Source organism: Thermoascus crustaceus, assembly GCF_041956765.1.
Source record: "Thermoascus crustaceus strain CBS 181.67 unplaced genomic scaffold VTN00scaffold_1, whole genome shotgun sequence".
NCBI lineage: Eukaryota > Fungi > Ascomycota > Eurotiomycetes > Eurotiales > Thermoascaceae > Thermoascus > Thermoascus crustaceus.
Genome location: NW_027192527.1, coordinates 4,895,277 through 4,908,756, shown reverse-complemented (window position 1 = coordinate 4,908,756; position 13,480 = coordinate 4,895,277). Strand labels below are relative to the sequence as shown.

Genomic DNA, 13,480 nt, shown 5'->3' with positions numbered 1-13,480 from the left:
CAATTACGATGGAAGAGGCGTGCCGGCGAGACGGGTACAAGGCCCCTTTGGACAGACTCGCCGGGGGAAGCAGAGCCACGGACGGGAAAAGGAAGTCGGGGATGGGTCCCTGCGGATAAAGTAAACACGGAGGAGCAATGGTAGCTCGACCAAAGGGACCACACGAGGGGTGGTGACGTGAGGGACGCGGGAGAGCGACGAGCGGCGAGGTTTGAGGACGAGAGCGAAGGCGACGGACGGGGGGCCGGGGGAAGAGGGCGATGGTGGGGAGCCAGCAGTCAGTTAGCTAACTAGTTGCTACTGGCTGCTCCGTGCAAAAGTGCAGACACGCCCATCCTTATTAACTGATTTATACATGGGAGTCGTACGCTATCTGTCATATCGGTATCGTGGTATGTATTGCCAGCATGATGTCGGTATGCCCGCCGTATCCGTCTATCTGCGGGTCTTCCATATGGATAGAATTAGAAGAGGCTCAGGTACAGCAGTGGGGACTCTGTGTAACGACAGATGACGGCTACCTCGCCGGTCATGATGTGCATCATTCGTTCGAACGACTTAGATGATTGTTCTAATAATATTACCCCGTCTACGGCTGGCTCGACCATGGTGCGGTCTGCGGATCCAAACTATGGTGACGGTCTGTTGATCAACTCGGTCGGTTTCCATCGGCGCTGGCGCTCCGGACACTCGAATTGCTACACACATCAACCCGATGACAGTAAATCATATCGACTGACCGTCCAACCCTCTCATGGTCTTAAAACAGCCACACTGCGCCACAAATCTCCTGGGGTATGCGGTTCTCTGACCAAGCAAGCAACACGTCCTGGGATAATCGCAGAAGATCGCAGCAACTACTTGCCACGGATGATGCAACAGGGAAGCTCTTCTTTCCATCCCCGGCATCTGGCGCAGTCGAAGCTCCTCAAAGCGCCATTGTACCTCACAAGTCCATTGTCACTCCATGAAGACAACTGTTAGGCTGTTCCATCAAAGTTGTTCCGGCATCAAAGAGAAAACAACGTCTATGACATATGCCTCTCTTGTGGACCTCTTCGGAGTACGAAGTACGTGAAGGCATGCTCCTGTTTTGTGGACACTACGTAATTTCATCATTTATACGCAGTGGAAAGCTGTGTTTTCTACAGTACCCCTCTTCAATTGCTCTCCACGGCCGAGTTTCGACCAGGTATTCTCAATTGTAGGTCACAAAATGTTTTATCGTTCCATAGAATACTATAGTACATCCGTCGCAGAGGTCCAGAGTATCTCTTCGCAATATCAGATTCTTAAGGTAATAAGGTCCTTTCGACAGCCATTGTGGGTTTGGAGTGTTGACGTCGTCCTCATGAACAGTTTTCTAGGTATATGGTAGATATGGATTCCTACTCCCCAGCGGACCTGTCCGTGGGTCACGGAAGAGTCTCGGTCTCTGACCCAGAAAACCATCTTCTGATCCCCACAGTGTTGTGGTTTTCTCCTCACAGCTCCCGCCACTATGATTAACACTCCCCGCAGGCATTGATCATAGATAAGTCATTATCTTTCTTCTCAAGTTTAACCACAACACCCAAGGGGTGAAACCCCTGGTCATCCTGGCTAAAAAAGACTCAAGAGCAAATCTGCAAGAAGGGACAGCAGGTGGGGGGTTAAACGCAGTAGCTTCGAGTCCTGCGCTAGTGGTTGCTTCGCCACAAAATGGATGCCAACACAGTAATCTCTCGAGGCGGCATGATGGCAGCCGTCAGTTCCTGCAAAAAAGCTCCCAGGAAACTTCCGGGCAGCAGCCAGCCGACAGAAATACATGGAACCTTTCTTCCATTGGAGCTAGAACAATGGGCCCTGGGTGATAGATGGGATTCCTGCCTGCTTCGGTTAGCCGACAGCAAACGCCCCCCGTTTAAGCGGGCTTCCGCAAGCAAATAATCTTATTCCACAGGACCATCGTAAGCTTTTACCAGTCCATGATGTGAACTTTTTAGGCCAGAGAAGCCCACCGACTCCGAGCACGGGAACAAGTGTCCTGTGCTATCATCTATAGGGGACTCCATCTCATTGCGTCAGCGGCAGTTGCTGATCTTTTTTCAAAGGTCAAGGATGCACCGCAGCTGTCGCACATCCACTGATCATAGGATCGCCCTACCCGTGCGCCCGTTGAACCGGGGCCCCCCGCTATAGATGAAGTCTATGACATCATCCTCCTGCACAGTACCTTGATGCCGTGGGAAACAGGCGGTAAACTCTGCCAGCGAATAATAAGGGACTGTCAAACGAACAGGGGCTTGGCCGAATACCGACCTGGGCTTCTGGATAGCAGATGGAGAGGGTTACCGGCCCACGATAAGAATCCCATCAGGTTCTCTATTGCGTACTGCGTACACCGTGGGTTCCGTAACCGCCGCGCAACGACCCTATTCCAAATGCGTCTCAAATGGGAGGCTCATCCTCCGTCAATTCCTTAAATCTACAGCTGATGCCAAGACGTACGTGAAATACAGTAACTTCTCAGAGTGACCTCCAATATCGTATGTACATACAATACACGTATTGTACAACATTACAGTGTGGTGATCAGATTCTCATCTCAGTGCCAGCAATGCTCCAACTCGACACTGATATCTATCTAGATTTCGTCGGTAGCAGAATACTTTCCAAACATTAATACTGACTTCTTGATACTCAAATCACAGTTCTGCCATGTTTGGTTTCACACCCACACTGTATCCTCTAGACCAAGGCCAGTAAACTGTGAAATTTATTTTAGGAATAATGGTCCGCTTCAATGCAGAATGGCTTCTCTCTTCCATGGCTACCAAACCATACGTGGCTCTTCCCTAAACCTACTGCATAGAAGTCTCAGACGGCCTCCGGACTCAAGGGACCCATCATCGCTAAAACCCAAGCTGTTAGTTAAATCTTAAAGCCTTTTAACTCTACCTACACGGAAAAGCCATGTTCCAACTTACCAGAAAAACCAACCATCACCCATTCCGTGTATGGGGTCTGCAAATGTGCCCCCGACATCGCCCCGACTTATTTCCCCAGGAGGATAAGACCAGACACGCGGCCTCCATCAGGAATGGATCTGTGCTAAGCAACTTGCGGACGCTCATCAGAAAACGAAACTCAAACCGTAAATTTGACAAACAGACCGCAGATCCCATGTGTCTATCTTCTGCAGCTGCTATATTCCCCGTAACTCAAATATGTGGAGCAGACCCCGACGGATAGGGAAGGTAATTAGTGATCCTGACGGCCTGGCCAAGGCGGCAGACAAAGAGAACGAAAGTCTAGAAGCCCGTCGCGTCGTTGCCATAATGGGAAAATTTCCGGTAATTCATCTGTTCCAGGCACGCAAGGCTATCGCTTTAGGTACACACAATGCCGGGTCAATTCCGATCTATAACACTCCCAAAGTTCTCGACTTTGAATCATTTGTAATGTTTGATCGTTTTTGACTATCTAGAATAGGAAACGGTTTTGAATAATCTATGGACTGTCAATGCGCTATTAATATTTATTTATTATACCATACATCGAATTTCTAAAAACTCTCGAGGATTGCGTGTCAACAGCTGATAAATATGTATCCCCTGTGGGTTATAAAGCTTAAGCAGATAACTTCCTCTGCCCTCTCCTTGGCATTACCTACCATCTACCCCGTACACCCTTGCTACTCCAGGGATCCCTATACAATTTTCTACACAGTACATCACCGCATCTATCCTCCGACAGAATCCGAAAAGAACGATCTCTGTACGTACGGTTTTCCGCGGGCTAGGTGAGAACGTGAGGAAACGCGTCGGATTAATGCCACATGGAAAAAGATGCACCCCTAATCCCAGTAAACACGGTGGCGATTTTCCGCCAGATACTGACACTGTTTGATAAGGCTACGGATGGTTCGGAGAGTACTCCCGACAAAACGACAACTGCATCCTCATAAAACTTCGTAAGTCAGATCTATCTTTTACCACATGTAGCATTGAGATCGTCGGACCGGGACCAGAAAGGGCTGAGACAGCCTGAGACACGAGGCAAAAAGACGTTGGACGGCGCATCGAGAAATCGCCTGTTCTTCAAGACACCGTGCGCCTCCTTGCGTCCTGTGCTGCATTGCCTCATGTTTAACGTCACGAACATCCATGGAAGACCTCAGTTTCCTAGAAGGGTACGAAGCCTAAAAAAATCACAAGCTTCAACTCGGGGGGTTGTTGTTACTGCGTAGATCTGCACATCCCTTTGCCTCACCTCCCAGACGGCCTTATCAGTCGACGGAAAAATTACACCTCAGCGCCTGACCACATATACATGAACCAATTGACATCTTCGCTCTGGCAATCGATCGAACAATCTCCCTGCTTGCTATCATCACCGACATCCCTCAGCTGCAGTGTGGCCCTAGCTAGCTATCAACCTTAGGAGCTAACTAGCAGCGAATATCAGACAGCAAAGACAGGGGTTACGTTCCCCGCACTACTGCCCGGCAGCAGCCAGGGAAACACAGCGTCAGGCAGCCACCTACGACATCAGAATTTTGAAACAGCAACTTCAGCCGCACAGGTCCGACGAGTTAAATGAATCACCGCGGTCCGACTCCGCGGGAAAAAAAAGGTGCGCATATCCCCGTCAGTGCGAGCAAGAAAAAAAAAAACATGGAGAGAGAAGATCTCTCTCGTGTCCATCTCTCCATCCGCCCCGACTTTCCGCGGCTTGGCTTCCAGCGCCCTGAATCTCCACAGGCCGAAAAGAAGCTCTGGACCTATCGTGGCCCATGACGTCCGCCACAGACGTCGTTGCCGCAGACCGGTATCCGCAGACCAAGATCATTCTCTCAACGTGGCTGCATCATGACGTTCGGATTCGCTGGATGATCGTAGGGCTCTTTTAGGAGTATACGTACATACTGCGGATATCATGGGTCTTTTACTCTGCAGGTAAAAGCTATTATTATCATAGTTATGGGTCGCAGTAGTAGAAGGGTGCATAGCGTTGAGCAGAGTCTCTCCTCAAACACAGGTTTTGGCATTTCTTTTTCTTTCCCCTTCTACTGTGTGCAGGGTACAGGCCACATTGTCCATGGTGTACCTAATGCACGGTGCTGCATCATACAGTTATCGATAAAACTTAAAGAGGACGATCGGTCGCACACATGGCAGGCACTAAATAAAAAATATGTTGAGATATTTGCGTCACACTCTGATCTTTCCTTTTTCTTTGATTGTGCTGCATATTGACCACCAATCAATTTCCTGTCTGCGTAACCTATCCCGATATCTAGGGTTAAATTCAAATCCCGAAACAAGAGTTAGGAACGAAACAAGATATTTCCAGCAATTCCCGATATACATACAATATCAGGAAAATGGTCAATCTTTTTCTTTCAGTGGAGCACAGTGATGCTTATCAGGAACCAAGAAAAAGCAAAAAAGAAAAATCCAAATCGGATCAAAAAGATTAATAAAAGAAAAAGGGGGAAAATCAAAACAGTAAAGAGACAAAAGTATGAATCTCTACCTACCTATCTCCTGTCTACCATTCCCGGAAACCCAGATATTGCATTGCGTCAGCCCTTTTTTTCTTCTCTTCTATTTCCCACCGCTCCATGGGACCGGGCCCACCTGTAAGGTCCCTCGGTCCCTTGTCGTTGGCAGTTTGCCAGTTTGCATGGCATGCGTGGTCTTTTTTAAGTTTGACACCGGTTAATTCAATTCTGTGGAGTATTGTATACACATCCCGTTTGCCTAGAAAACTCAGCCTCGCTCTATAAGTTCATGCGATTGCATGGTCTGATGTATGAGCGCACAATAGCAATACGGTATAGAACGGACGGGGTTCAGCCCCTCTTTTTGCCAGTGGGAGCACTACCTACCTAACTGTATAGGGAAAACTCCGCTGTTCGTTGCCTTGTCTCGTCTGATCCGAGAGATGGCGTAAGCTGGGTCAATTAGAGTACCTATGACATAGTACTTTGGTACTTACTAATGTATGTACACATCTCTAAATAGCAAGTGTCGAACGGAAGAGGTCTCAACAAAATGATAATGAGAGTCTGCCTAACCTGTAGAAAAATAAGAACGGCTGAATAAGAAAAAAAAAGGAAAAGATAGAACAGAACTTCTTGGTATTTACCTACTTTTGTGAAATCTTTTCCAGCTGTTTACGCTTTTACTTTGTTTATCTTAATTAGGTAGGCACTGAACATGGGGTGAAAAATGATCTGCACAACAACATCTCGCACCATAACGGCCAAAAGAAAAGACTGAAGATCTGGTCATGCAGATAGTCGTTCGCTTTTCCTTGCTGCAGAAATCACTGCCACCGATTTACGATGCCGGTCACGAACCGTAAAAGGACTATCATGCAAATATTTCCGAAACGAGCGGGATACATTTCTATTCTATATGCAAGATACCGGGCGATCTAGATTAGCCTTATCCGCTTGATCGATATGTAAGGTACTAGATTAGGCAGGTAGTTAGATCTGCAAGATGGACTTCTGCAGGTATCTGAGATAGCGGTATGCAGGACGGGCGATGTTAGCCCTCCTTTAAAGCCCACATGTAGCTTCAAGCTGATGCGGGCGTAGAGAGCGGTTAGTTGCTTGTGATGTATCATAGGGCAATCTGCAATCTGAGATGTCCGGAAAAAAATGTCATGCAAGAAGCCTTTTCTGGTAAGTTGGACGTGACTCGTTGGAGTCTTTATCCGAGTATGACAGGGGCTGAGGCACTAAGGAAAGTGACAGGGAACTGTGAACTTGGCAATTTTAATACGGTATTTTAGTTGGAGAGTACGGGCAGCCGTGTTGTGCGGGCTGATAGCCGGGGGAAGTTTATCATTCCTTCTGTCAACGTGCCCTAGGGAACTTGGTCTATCGGCCTCATGCCCTGCTCAATTGGGATTAGCGCCTGCTAACCGCACAGTTCGCTAATCAAGTAGGGTGGAAACTCATACAGTTTCCACCACCCCATAACTAATAACTAATACAATTGGTTCTTATGACCAGACACTCCAAGATCTTCTAAAAGTAGGAACAGCAACTGCAGTACTTTTGGGGGATGAAAAATTTACCATCTGCGTGATGTCCGTGTCCCTGAGCTGTCCAGAAGCAACTATGCCTTGCAGGATTATTGGTGCCATGATTTACCATAGGTCCCAACACTAGGGGTGGTGGAGCTTTCAACATGCAGGGGTTCTTCTTCGATCACATGGCCTGTTTCGGCGGAGTCTTCACTAGGCCAGCCTGTAGGGCTTCTCCTATGCTGGTTCCCGGTTGCTGCTCATTTTTGGTTCTGCTCCTTTGATCCCCTATGGGGAAAGTCGAAGGAATATATGGGCTACTCATACATTTTTCCCAAGTCCGCCGTGCCATGATCTCCTTCTCTTGGAAAGCACCGGGTTAAAGATGGCAATATGATAGGTTTCTTTTATGGTAGATACTACTTTTGGTAGGCAGAACTCCAATCCTCTCCTGTAATAATACTATGCGCTTAGGAATGCTTGCCACGGTTCAGACGTGCGGTAAAAATACCTCTGAGTATCCAGCATTGTAAATCACTGAATATTAACTTATCAAGGTGCATTTTTTAGCGTCCCTAGAAAAAAAAAGTGGAACTGTGAGAGCAAAGCCAATCTGGAGTTAGAGATCTTACGTCTCATATAGGGAGCCCTGAAGATGCTACCAATTGCCCATGTTGCACTAGTCGTATGCATCTGTCGATGATCGAACCGCAATTCGCCAAAAGGGGAAAGTACATGACATCACATCGGTGCAAACACGCTGGGCATTGGACGGAGATAATATCCAGACGCTTCCAAATAGGGAAGCTGGCCTAAGGCGAGATGTTTATCGGCGAAGAACACGGCAAAAAGATGGACTTCCAAGCATACCTAGACACCAAATAGGATAACGAGAGCATTCAAGGAAACACAAACCCTTCAGAAATAGCCTAGGCTGCGGTCATCGTGCTCACCTGAACCCTCATACAACACAGTGAAAGAGCCTTTAAGTGGTAGGAGTTACCCTGTAGGAAAGAAGCACGATCATACTAAACCAATTGTTGAATATGTTGAAGACAATATGTGAGTAGTTCTCGTTCGAAGGTTCCCTCAGGGACCATTACCCCCGACCGTTCCGCCAATAATTCTCCATAAGCCCAGGAACTAGGCCTTGCAAGATACCCGATACAGCATTACTTAGGAAAAGTCTCCGTTTCCTTCCCTTGTGATACACTATCGAAAAATACAGCTTTCAGTCTGAATGAAATCAAAGCAGCCAATGATACGACAGTACTGCTTGTCCCATTGTGATCTATATGCATAGGTCACTGAGCATCGCTGATCGCTAAATGATCAGACATTGATTGGTCTTTTTGACCGTGATCTAAAACTGCAATATCACTCTTATACTTGCTTCACTTGGAAAAGTGCCAGTTTTCCAGCCTCCTTTCACTAGAAGTGTGATCGGTACCTACATAAGATACTAAATTAGTCAACTTCCCGTCCCAGCGTCATGGGCACTACTAGTACTTAATTAAATCAGAAAATCTAGACCCACTGTTTCGGGGTGATCTTAGACGTGAACATTTTTAGATGCACGCGGAGTTATATTCCGTTACTGGCTCATTGATCTCCCGGCTACTAAAGCAAGATGTTGTGATTAGGTTGGTTCAATTCTTGGCTCCCCGCTTAGTTCTTTTTTATATGTTCATTAAAAGGTGAACCTCAGCTTTGGATGATAGGCTCTACGGAAGAAATTTCCGAACTGCGATCCACAAAAGGACAAAGGTAATACTAGGATGTGTCATGGCCTCTTACCAGGATTTGCTACAACAGATTGATACCTAGTGAACAGAATAGAATCAACAGGAAGCATAATACACCAATCAGAGTAGGTAGGTAGGTAACCAAATAAGATATGTCGTTCACTGGGCTCACAAAGATACCCACGAGTGAGCAGAACCGGCGGAGTGAGGTTTGGATAGAGAGGATGGGATACTCACTAGACAACGTGCTCACCAAGCACACAGCACTCATGGGTCAGCAGAGTGACCATTTGAAGGTCCAGTTTATAGGTACTTAATTACTTAATACCGGGTAGTACATACACACTGCGTTATTTGCCATCGTGTATCTAGCTCCCATCCTGCTGTTTAGTCTTATCAGCGTCTCAGTTTCAATCCTGTATATCGGACCGTAGTGGCGATGAGTGATATTACGCACTTTAGCTGCATAATCAGGCGCAGCCTCTATATAATTTCCCTACCTATAGTATGTGAAACTGATGTACAACAGAACAATAATGAGAAGATGATAGAATAAATATTGTATTACCCTGCTTGAAGATTTGTTTTAAAATTGGCAACGTTGGGCCTTTTCTGATTATTATTACTGTACAGATCAACATGCTTCTTCTGTAGGCTGCCTCTGCTTGTGACATGGATGGTAGTCCTTGAGATACTCTTCTGACTGCACTCTGCAATCAGTAGTACTGATCCTGTGGGAAAGACCCTTGAAGCCCTGAAGGATGCTGATTTTGCCCTCTTTAGCTCACTGACCAGGCCATACGCATCTTTTGAATGGGTATGCTCTGCGACTGACCAGCCATTTCTATAGAAGAAATCAGCTCGAGGGCCAGGCCAGTAGATATTAGACGGTTTGAAGATGTTGCAAACAAGTTTTCTGCTCGCTACAGCTATGCTGATTTGGCTGTCCGATATCAGTTGCAGGACTTCATTCAAGTAATGCAGACACGTCTGTACAGGTAATGTGCACTGAAGGTATATCACAGCTTGCTTACACTACTGGGGTTATGTCATCTGACTTCTTCTTTTGTCATTTCAAATTGTGATTTTCTCATCAAAAGATGCAAATGAGTCTCCTATGTGACATAAAAAAAACTTATAATATCTCCAGACTGGACTTACTGTCACGACATCTCTGCAAGTATCATCGGTGTCATAATATCATTGCAGAAGAAGCCCTGGAACTCTGCACGCCAGAAACGGTATCTACTGTATGAGATCAAGCGGGATCCTATCTGGGAAAGCGTCTTAACCTGGTTGGGCAGCTACACAGTCTCTTCCAATCCATAATCTGATGTTGACGAGGGTGTTGTCTATATATGCGAAAAAAAACAACACTGTGTGCAGGAAAAATACTGCTTGCTATGCAGGCTCTGTTCGAGTTTGAGGCTCCTGAGCCATAAAATCTTGCCCTGTGAAGCACTTCTGATTTGAACTGGAATTATCTAGGCGCTTACTGTTGCGCATAGGGTTGGTGAGTTGAAGCATGGTCAACACTGCCTCACATTGAAAAGAAGGGATAAAATGGTGAGATTGTGAATGTTGACAAGTGATGAGAAGTAAGAAGGGTGTTTATTCCCAGGTAGGTGGACGAGTTACGAGTCCACTGGCAAGGAGGATGAAGATGAGGATGCCGCCCTCGGGAGGTGATATACCTACTGGTATGTCTGGTTCCTTAGGTCCAGTCTTGGACTATGTGTCCGGCCAGGTCAGAATCCCAACGACAAGGAATCCATCTGGGGTGACTCTTTGCGCGTTGATGGCGAGGCCAAGTTAGAAGCAGTGTTATAGGTGATGCCTATGCAAGGTGACATTTGTAGACCCTGTGCTCGACTTTAGGACAGATACGGGCGGGTCTGAGCTAGGGTTGTAAAATGATCAGGCTGATACTAAAAGACAACATGGCAGGAAACACGTGACCATGTTGGCATTCAGATGCGAGTCAGCATGTGTAGAGATCAAAAGACGAATTACCAGGAATGACAACTTCGCACATTATCGAGTTTCCACCTGGGAAAGAACCAAAAATGCATTTCTTACATGCCCTATGACATAGATACCAGGGTATATACCCGTATAGCCTAGACATCCTGTGTACACCGGTCTAAAAACAAATCGAACGTATATATGTACATGTATGTGCATGTCGTGGAGGGATACTATCTCAGTATCCATTGCGCTTTATAACACGAACCTGTCACCCTGAGTTTCGCATTGATTCTATCCGTCATCCACGCGGATTGCACGTCCGAGCTGCTGACTCCCCGTTTCACCATCTTCGATGTCAAACACTTGCCTTCCTTGAAGGAGTATTGCAGACATTCTGGATCCTTCGTGCATCGTGCTTCACAGTCACTCAGGGAGGCGAAGGACTGCAGTTGTTGCCCATCATCGGAAACTTCTCCGGCGTCATCGGAGAAGTTGTCCCAATCATCGAGTGGAGCCACAAGGTCTCCTTCTATAAGCTCTCTGAATGCATCGCTGTGTAGGAGCAGGAATTTTCCCTTCTGGTGATTTTGTAAGTATATTTGGACAGATAAACGTGTCACTGGAACTGTGACAGTATGTATCTACTTACCTCTCCAAACCACTGCTGATCGAATTGCCACAGGAGCTCTATATCCGCAGGGGTCAAATGGTGGAATGAGACCGCAGGATAGCACCACGCTTTGCGGCCATATGCGTCGGCAAAGAAATCGACTCCCCAGATCGTCGACGTTTGCATCATAGGCCATGCCCAGAGAAGGTTAACCCCGGCATCATGCAGAACCTTTCCAAGCACACAGTCACCTGCCCAGTGCATTGCTGTAAACTCGTCGATCTCTGCAGAATGAGCTGCACGGTATTCGGAGACTTTCCGCATCGCTGGGTTAGAGATGATGGTTCCGGCACCACCGTAGGCGAATGTCACATCGCCTATCTGCATCTGCGAGCCGATGTAGAGCGGCTTTTCCGGATTGAATTGTGCAAGCCACGCCATCAGATTTGGCCAAAACGGGTAAGTGTCTGCCTCCATGAAGAAGTACCATTTTGCGTCAGGCCGAATCCGAAGAGCCTCATCGATCATCGGCACGAACTTCCATTTATCCAGCTTCCATCCCGGATTGTTGAGTTTTCCGGAAGGGCTGTTAGCTTCATCTATTAAATCATCGTCCAGGAGCCCTGGTCTTCCATGTTCGCGCAGGCGGTTGTAGATGCCAAAATCTGGGTTAGTCTGTTTGATTTCGTGACTGACATTGCGTAAGACATCGTGAGCACGGACCCCGGCAATTCGCTCCTCAAAGTCCGAGAAAATGACATAGTGCGGCACGCAGCGGAGAGTCGTTTGAATATGCACGGGAACTTTGTCCAGTGCTTCAGTGACGCCGGTCTTTATGATGACCAGGACGTCTTCCATGCCAGGGATCTGGCGGCAGTCGGAGTGACCGACATGGCTGTTATTGGGCGCGGGGTGTGTCTCCCCAGTATTCCAATATGGAACACGTGCGCCGAAGTTGGGGTTTAGCAAATGGCGAAGTAAAAGAAAGCCAAGGATAGGAGAAAGTATGACAATCCAGAGACGCGAATAAGGGAACCGCCAGCGGTAGGAATGCATTGGTGAAGGAGAGGATGAATGCCAAAAGGAAGGATAGACAAGTGCCTGGGAAGGAAAGACGAAAAGCGACCTGATCAGGTACCTTTCCAGGGGAAAAACATGCGTTCAAATGGGAGATTTACGATGCATCGAGCATGTTGAAACGGTGAAACGAGAGGGAAGGATTTCAGGGGAGCGCTGGATTTTGGTGTTCACTTAAGGCCAACTCCACGCAAGCGCCGTAGAACGAACGCACTTAAAGACCGCTGAGCCGCTGGGGAGATATCATGATCTGCGTTGAACTTGCCTTGTCGATCAGACGGATGGCTACGGAGGCGACGCGGACGGCGGATGGGTCATCCTTGCTAAGCGCCCGACCACATCCACGCGTCATGTATAATTGCGGCCACCACAAAGAGCATCGAGGTGCAAGAAAGAACTGGAAAAGACCCCGGTCGCTCGACCTGCGCGGCGTCTGATAAAGGCACATCCCCTGTCCGGCGTGCGAAGAGGGATGGGGTTATAATTTGTTTCGGGGCGTCGGACTGACTCGTGGAGGTCGACTTAGCCGCCGTGGTTCGATCCGCCGCCTGCCTTACAGTACACGAAAAGAAAGCAATAAAGAGTCAATCAATCAACGCAGCGTTTCTAAATATGCGAAGCACTCTTTGTCAGGACATATCGCTGTACGGTGTTCTGCCGATTGGGCAGACTCAGTGTAACAGGTCGTAGACCGACAGATGCTCAAGATTGCTTAAATGTACAGCCTTTTCCATCTGCCTGGCATTGGGCATTCTGGTCCAAGTCAGAAGCCTATTTAAGTCTATTTTGGGGCCAAGGCCACGAGACAGTTCTTGGCGTACACCTCAACCTCGCAATAACCAGTCACCCACGAATTAAGCGCCGACTCCAAAGTCCGTCTCCCGCTATACATAGTAGTCACAAGGGATCACTACTACCTGCAGTAAGCAGTAGGGACAGTTTCCATCTTCATTGGTGACACTTAGCCGCGATGGCAGTGCGAAAGCAATGCAGGGACATTTCGCCGGACGTTTCAACGGCACCACTGCAAGACTGCAGGGCCTTCCTTCTCGTA

The 13,480-nt window shown here is 47.5% G+C and overlaps 3 protein-coding genes across 3 annotated transcripts; 1 reads left to right on the top strand and 2 right to left on the bottom strand.

Annotated features, from left to right (window-relative positions):
• Window positions 1-606: 606 nt before the first annotated feature.
• On the top strand, window positions 607-971 carry VTN00DRAFT_1770 (uncharacterized protein; the record flags this gene model as incomplete). Its single annotated transcript, XM_069427914.1, has 2 exons — window positions 607-795; window positions 855-971. 2 exons carry the CDS (start codon window positions 607-609, stop codon window positions 969-971), a joined length of 306 nt encoding a protein of 101 aa, XP_069292472.1.
• Window positions 972-2,859: 1,888 nt separating this feature from the next.
• On the bottom strand, window positions 2,860-3,027 carry VTN00DRAFT_1769 (uncharacterized protein; the record flags this gene model as incomplete). Its single annotated transcript, XM_069427912.1, has 2 exons — window positions 2,860-2,894; window positions 2,970-3,027. The coding sequence occupies 2 exons, from the start codon at window positions 3,025-3,027 to the stop codon at window positions 2,860-2,862; spliced, it is 93 nt and encodes a 30-aa protein (XP_069292471.1).
• Window positions 3,028-10,382: 7,355 nt separating this feature from the next.
• Window positions 10,383-12,405, bottom strand: VTN00DRAFT_1768 (uncharacterized protein; the record flags this gene model as incomplete). Its single annotated transcript, XM_069427911.1, has 3 exons — window positions 10,383-10,468; window positions 11,005-11,317; window positions 11,389-12,405. 3 exons carry the CDS (start codon window positions 12,403-12,405, stop codon window positions 10,383-10,385), a joined length of 1,416 nt encoding a protein of 471 aa, XP_069292470.1.
• Between the last annotated feature and the right edge of the window lie 1,075 nt (window positions 12,406-13,480).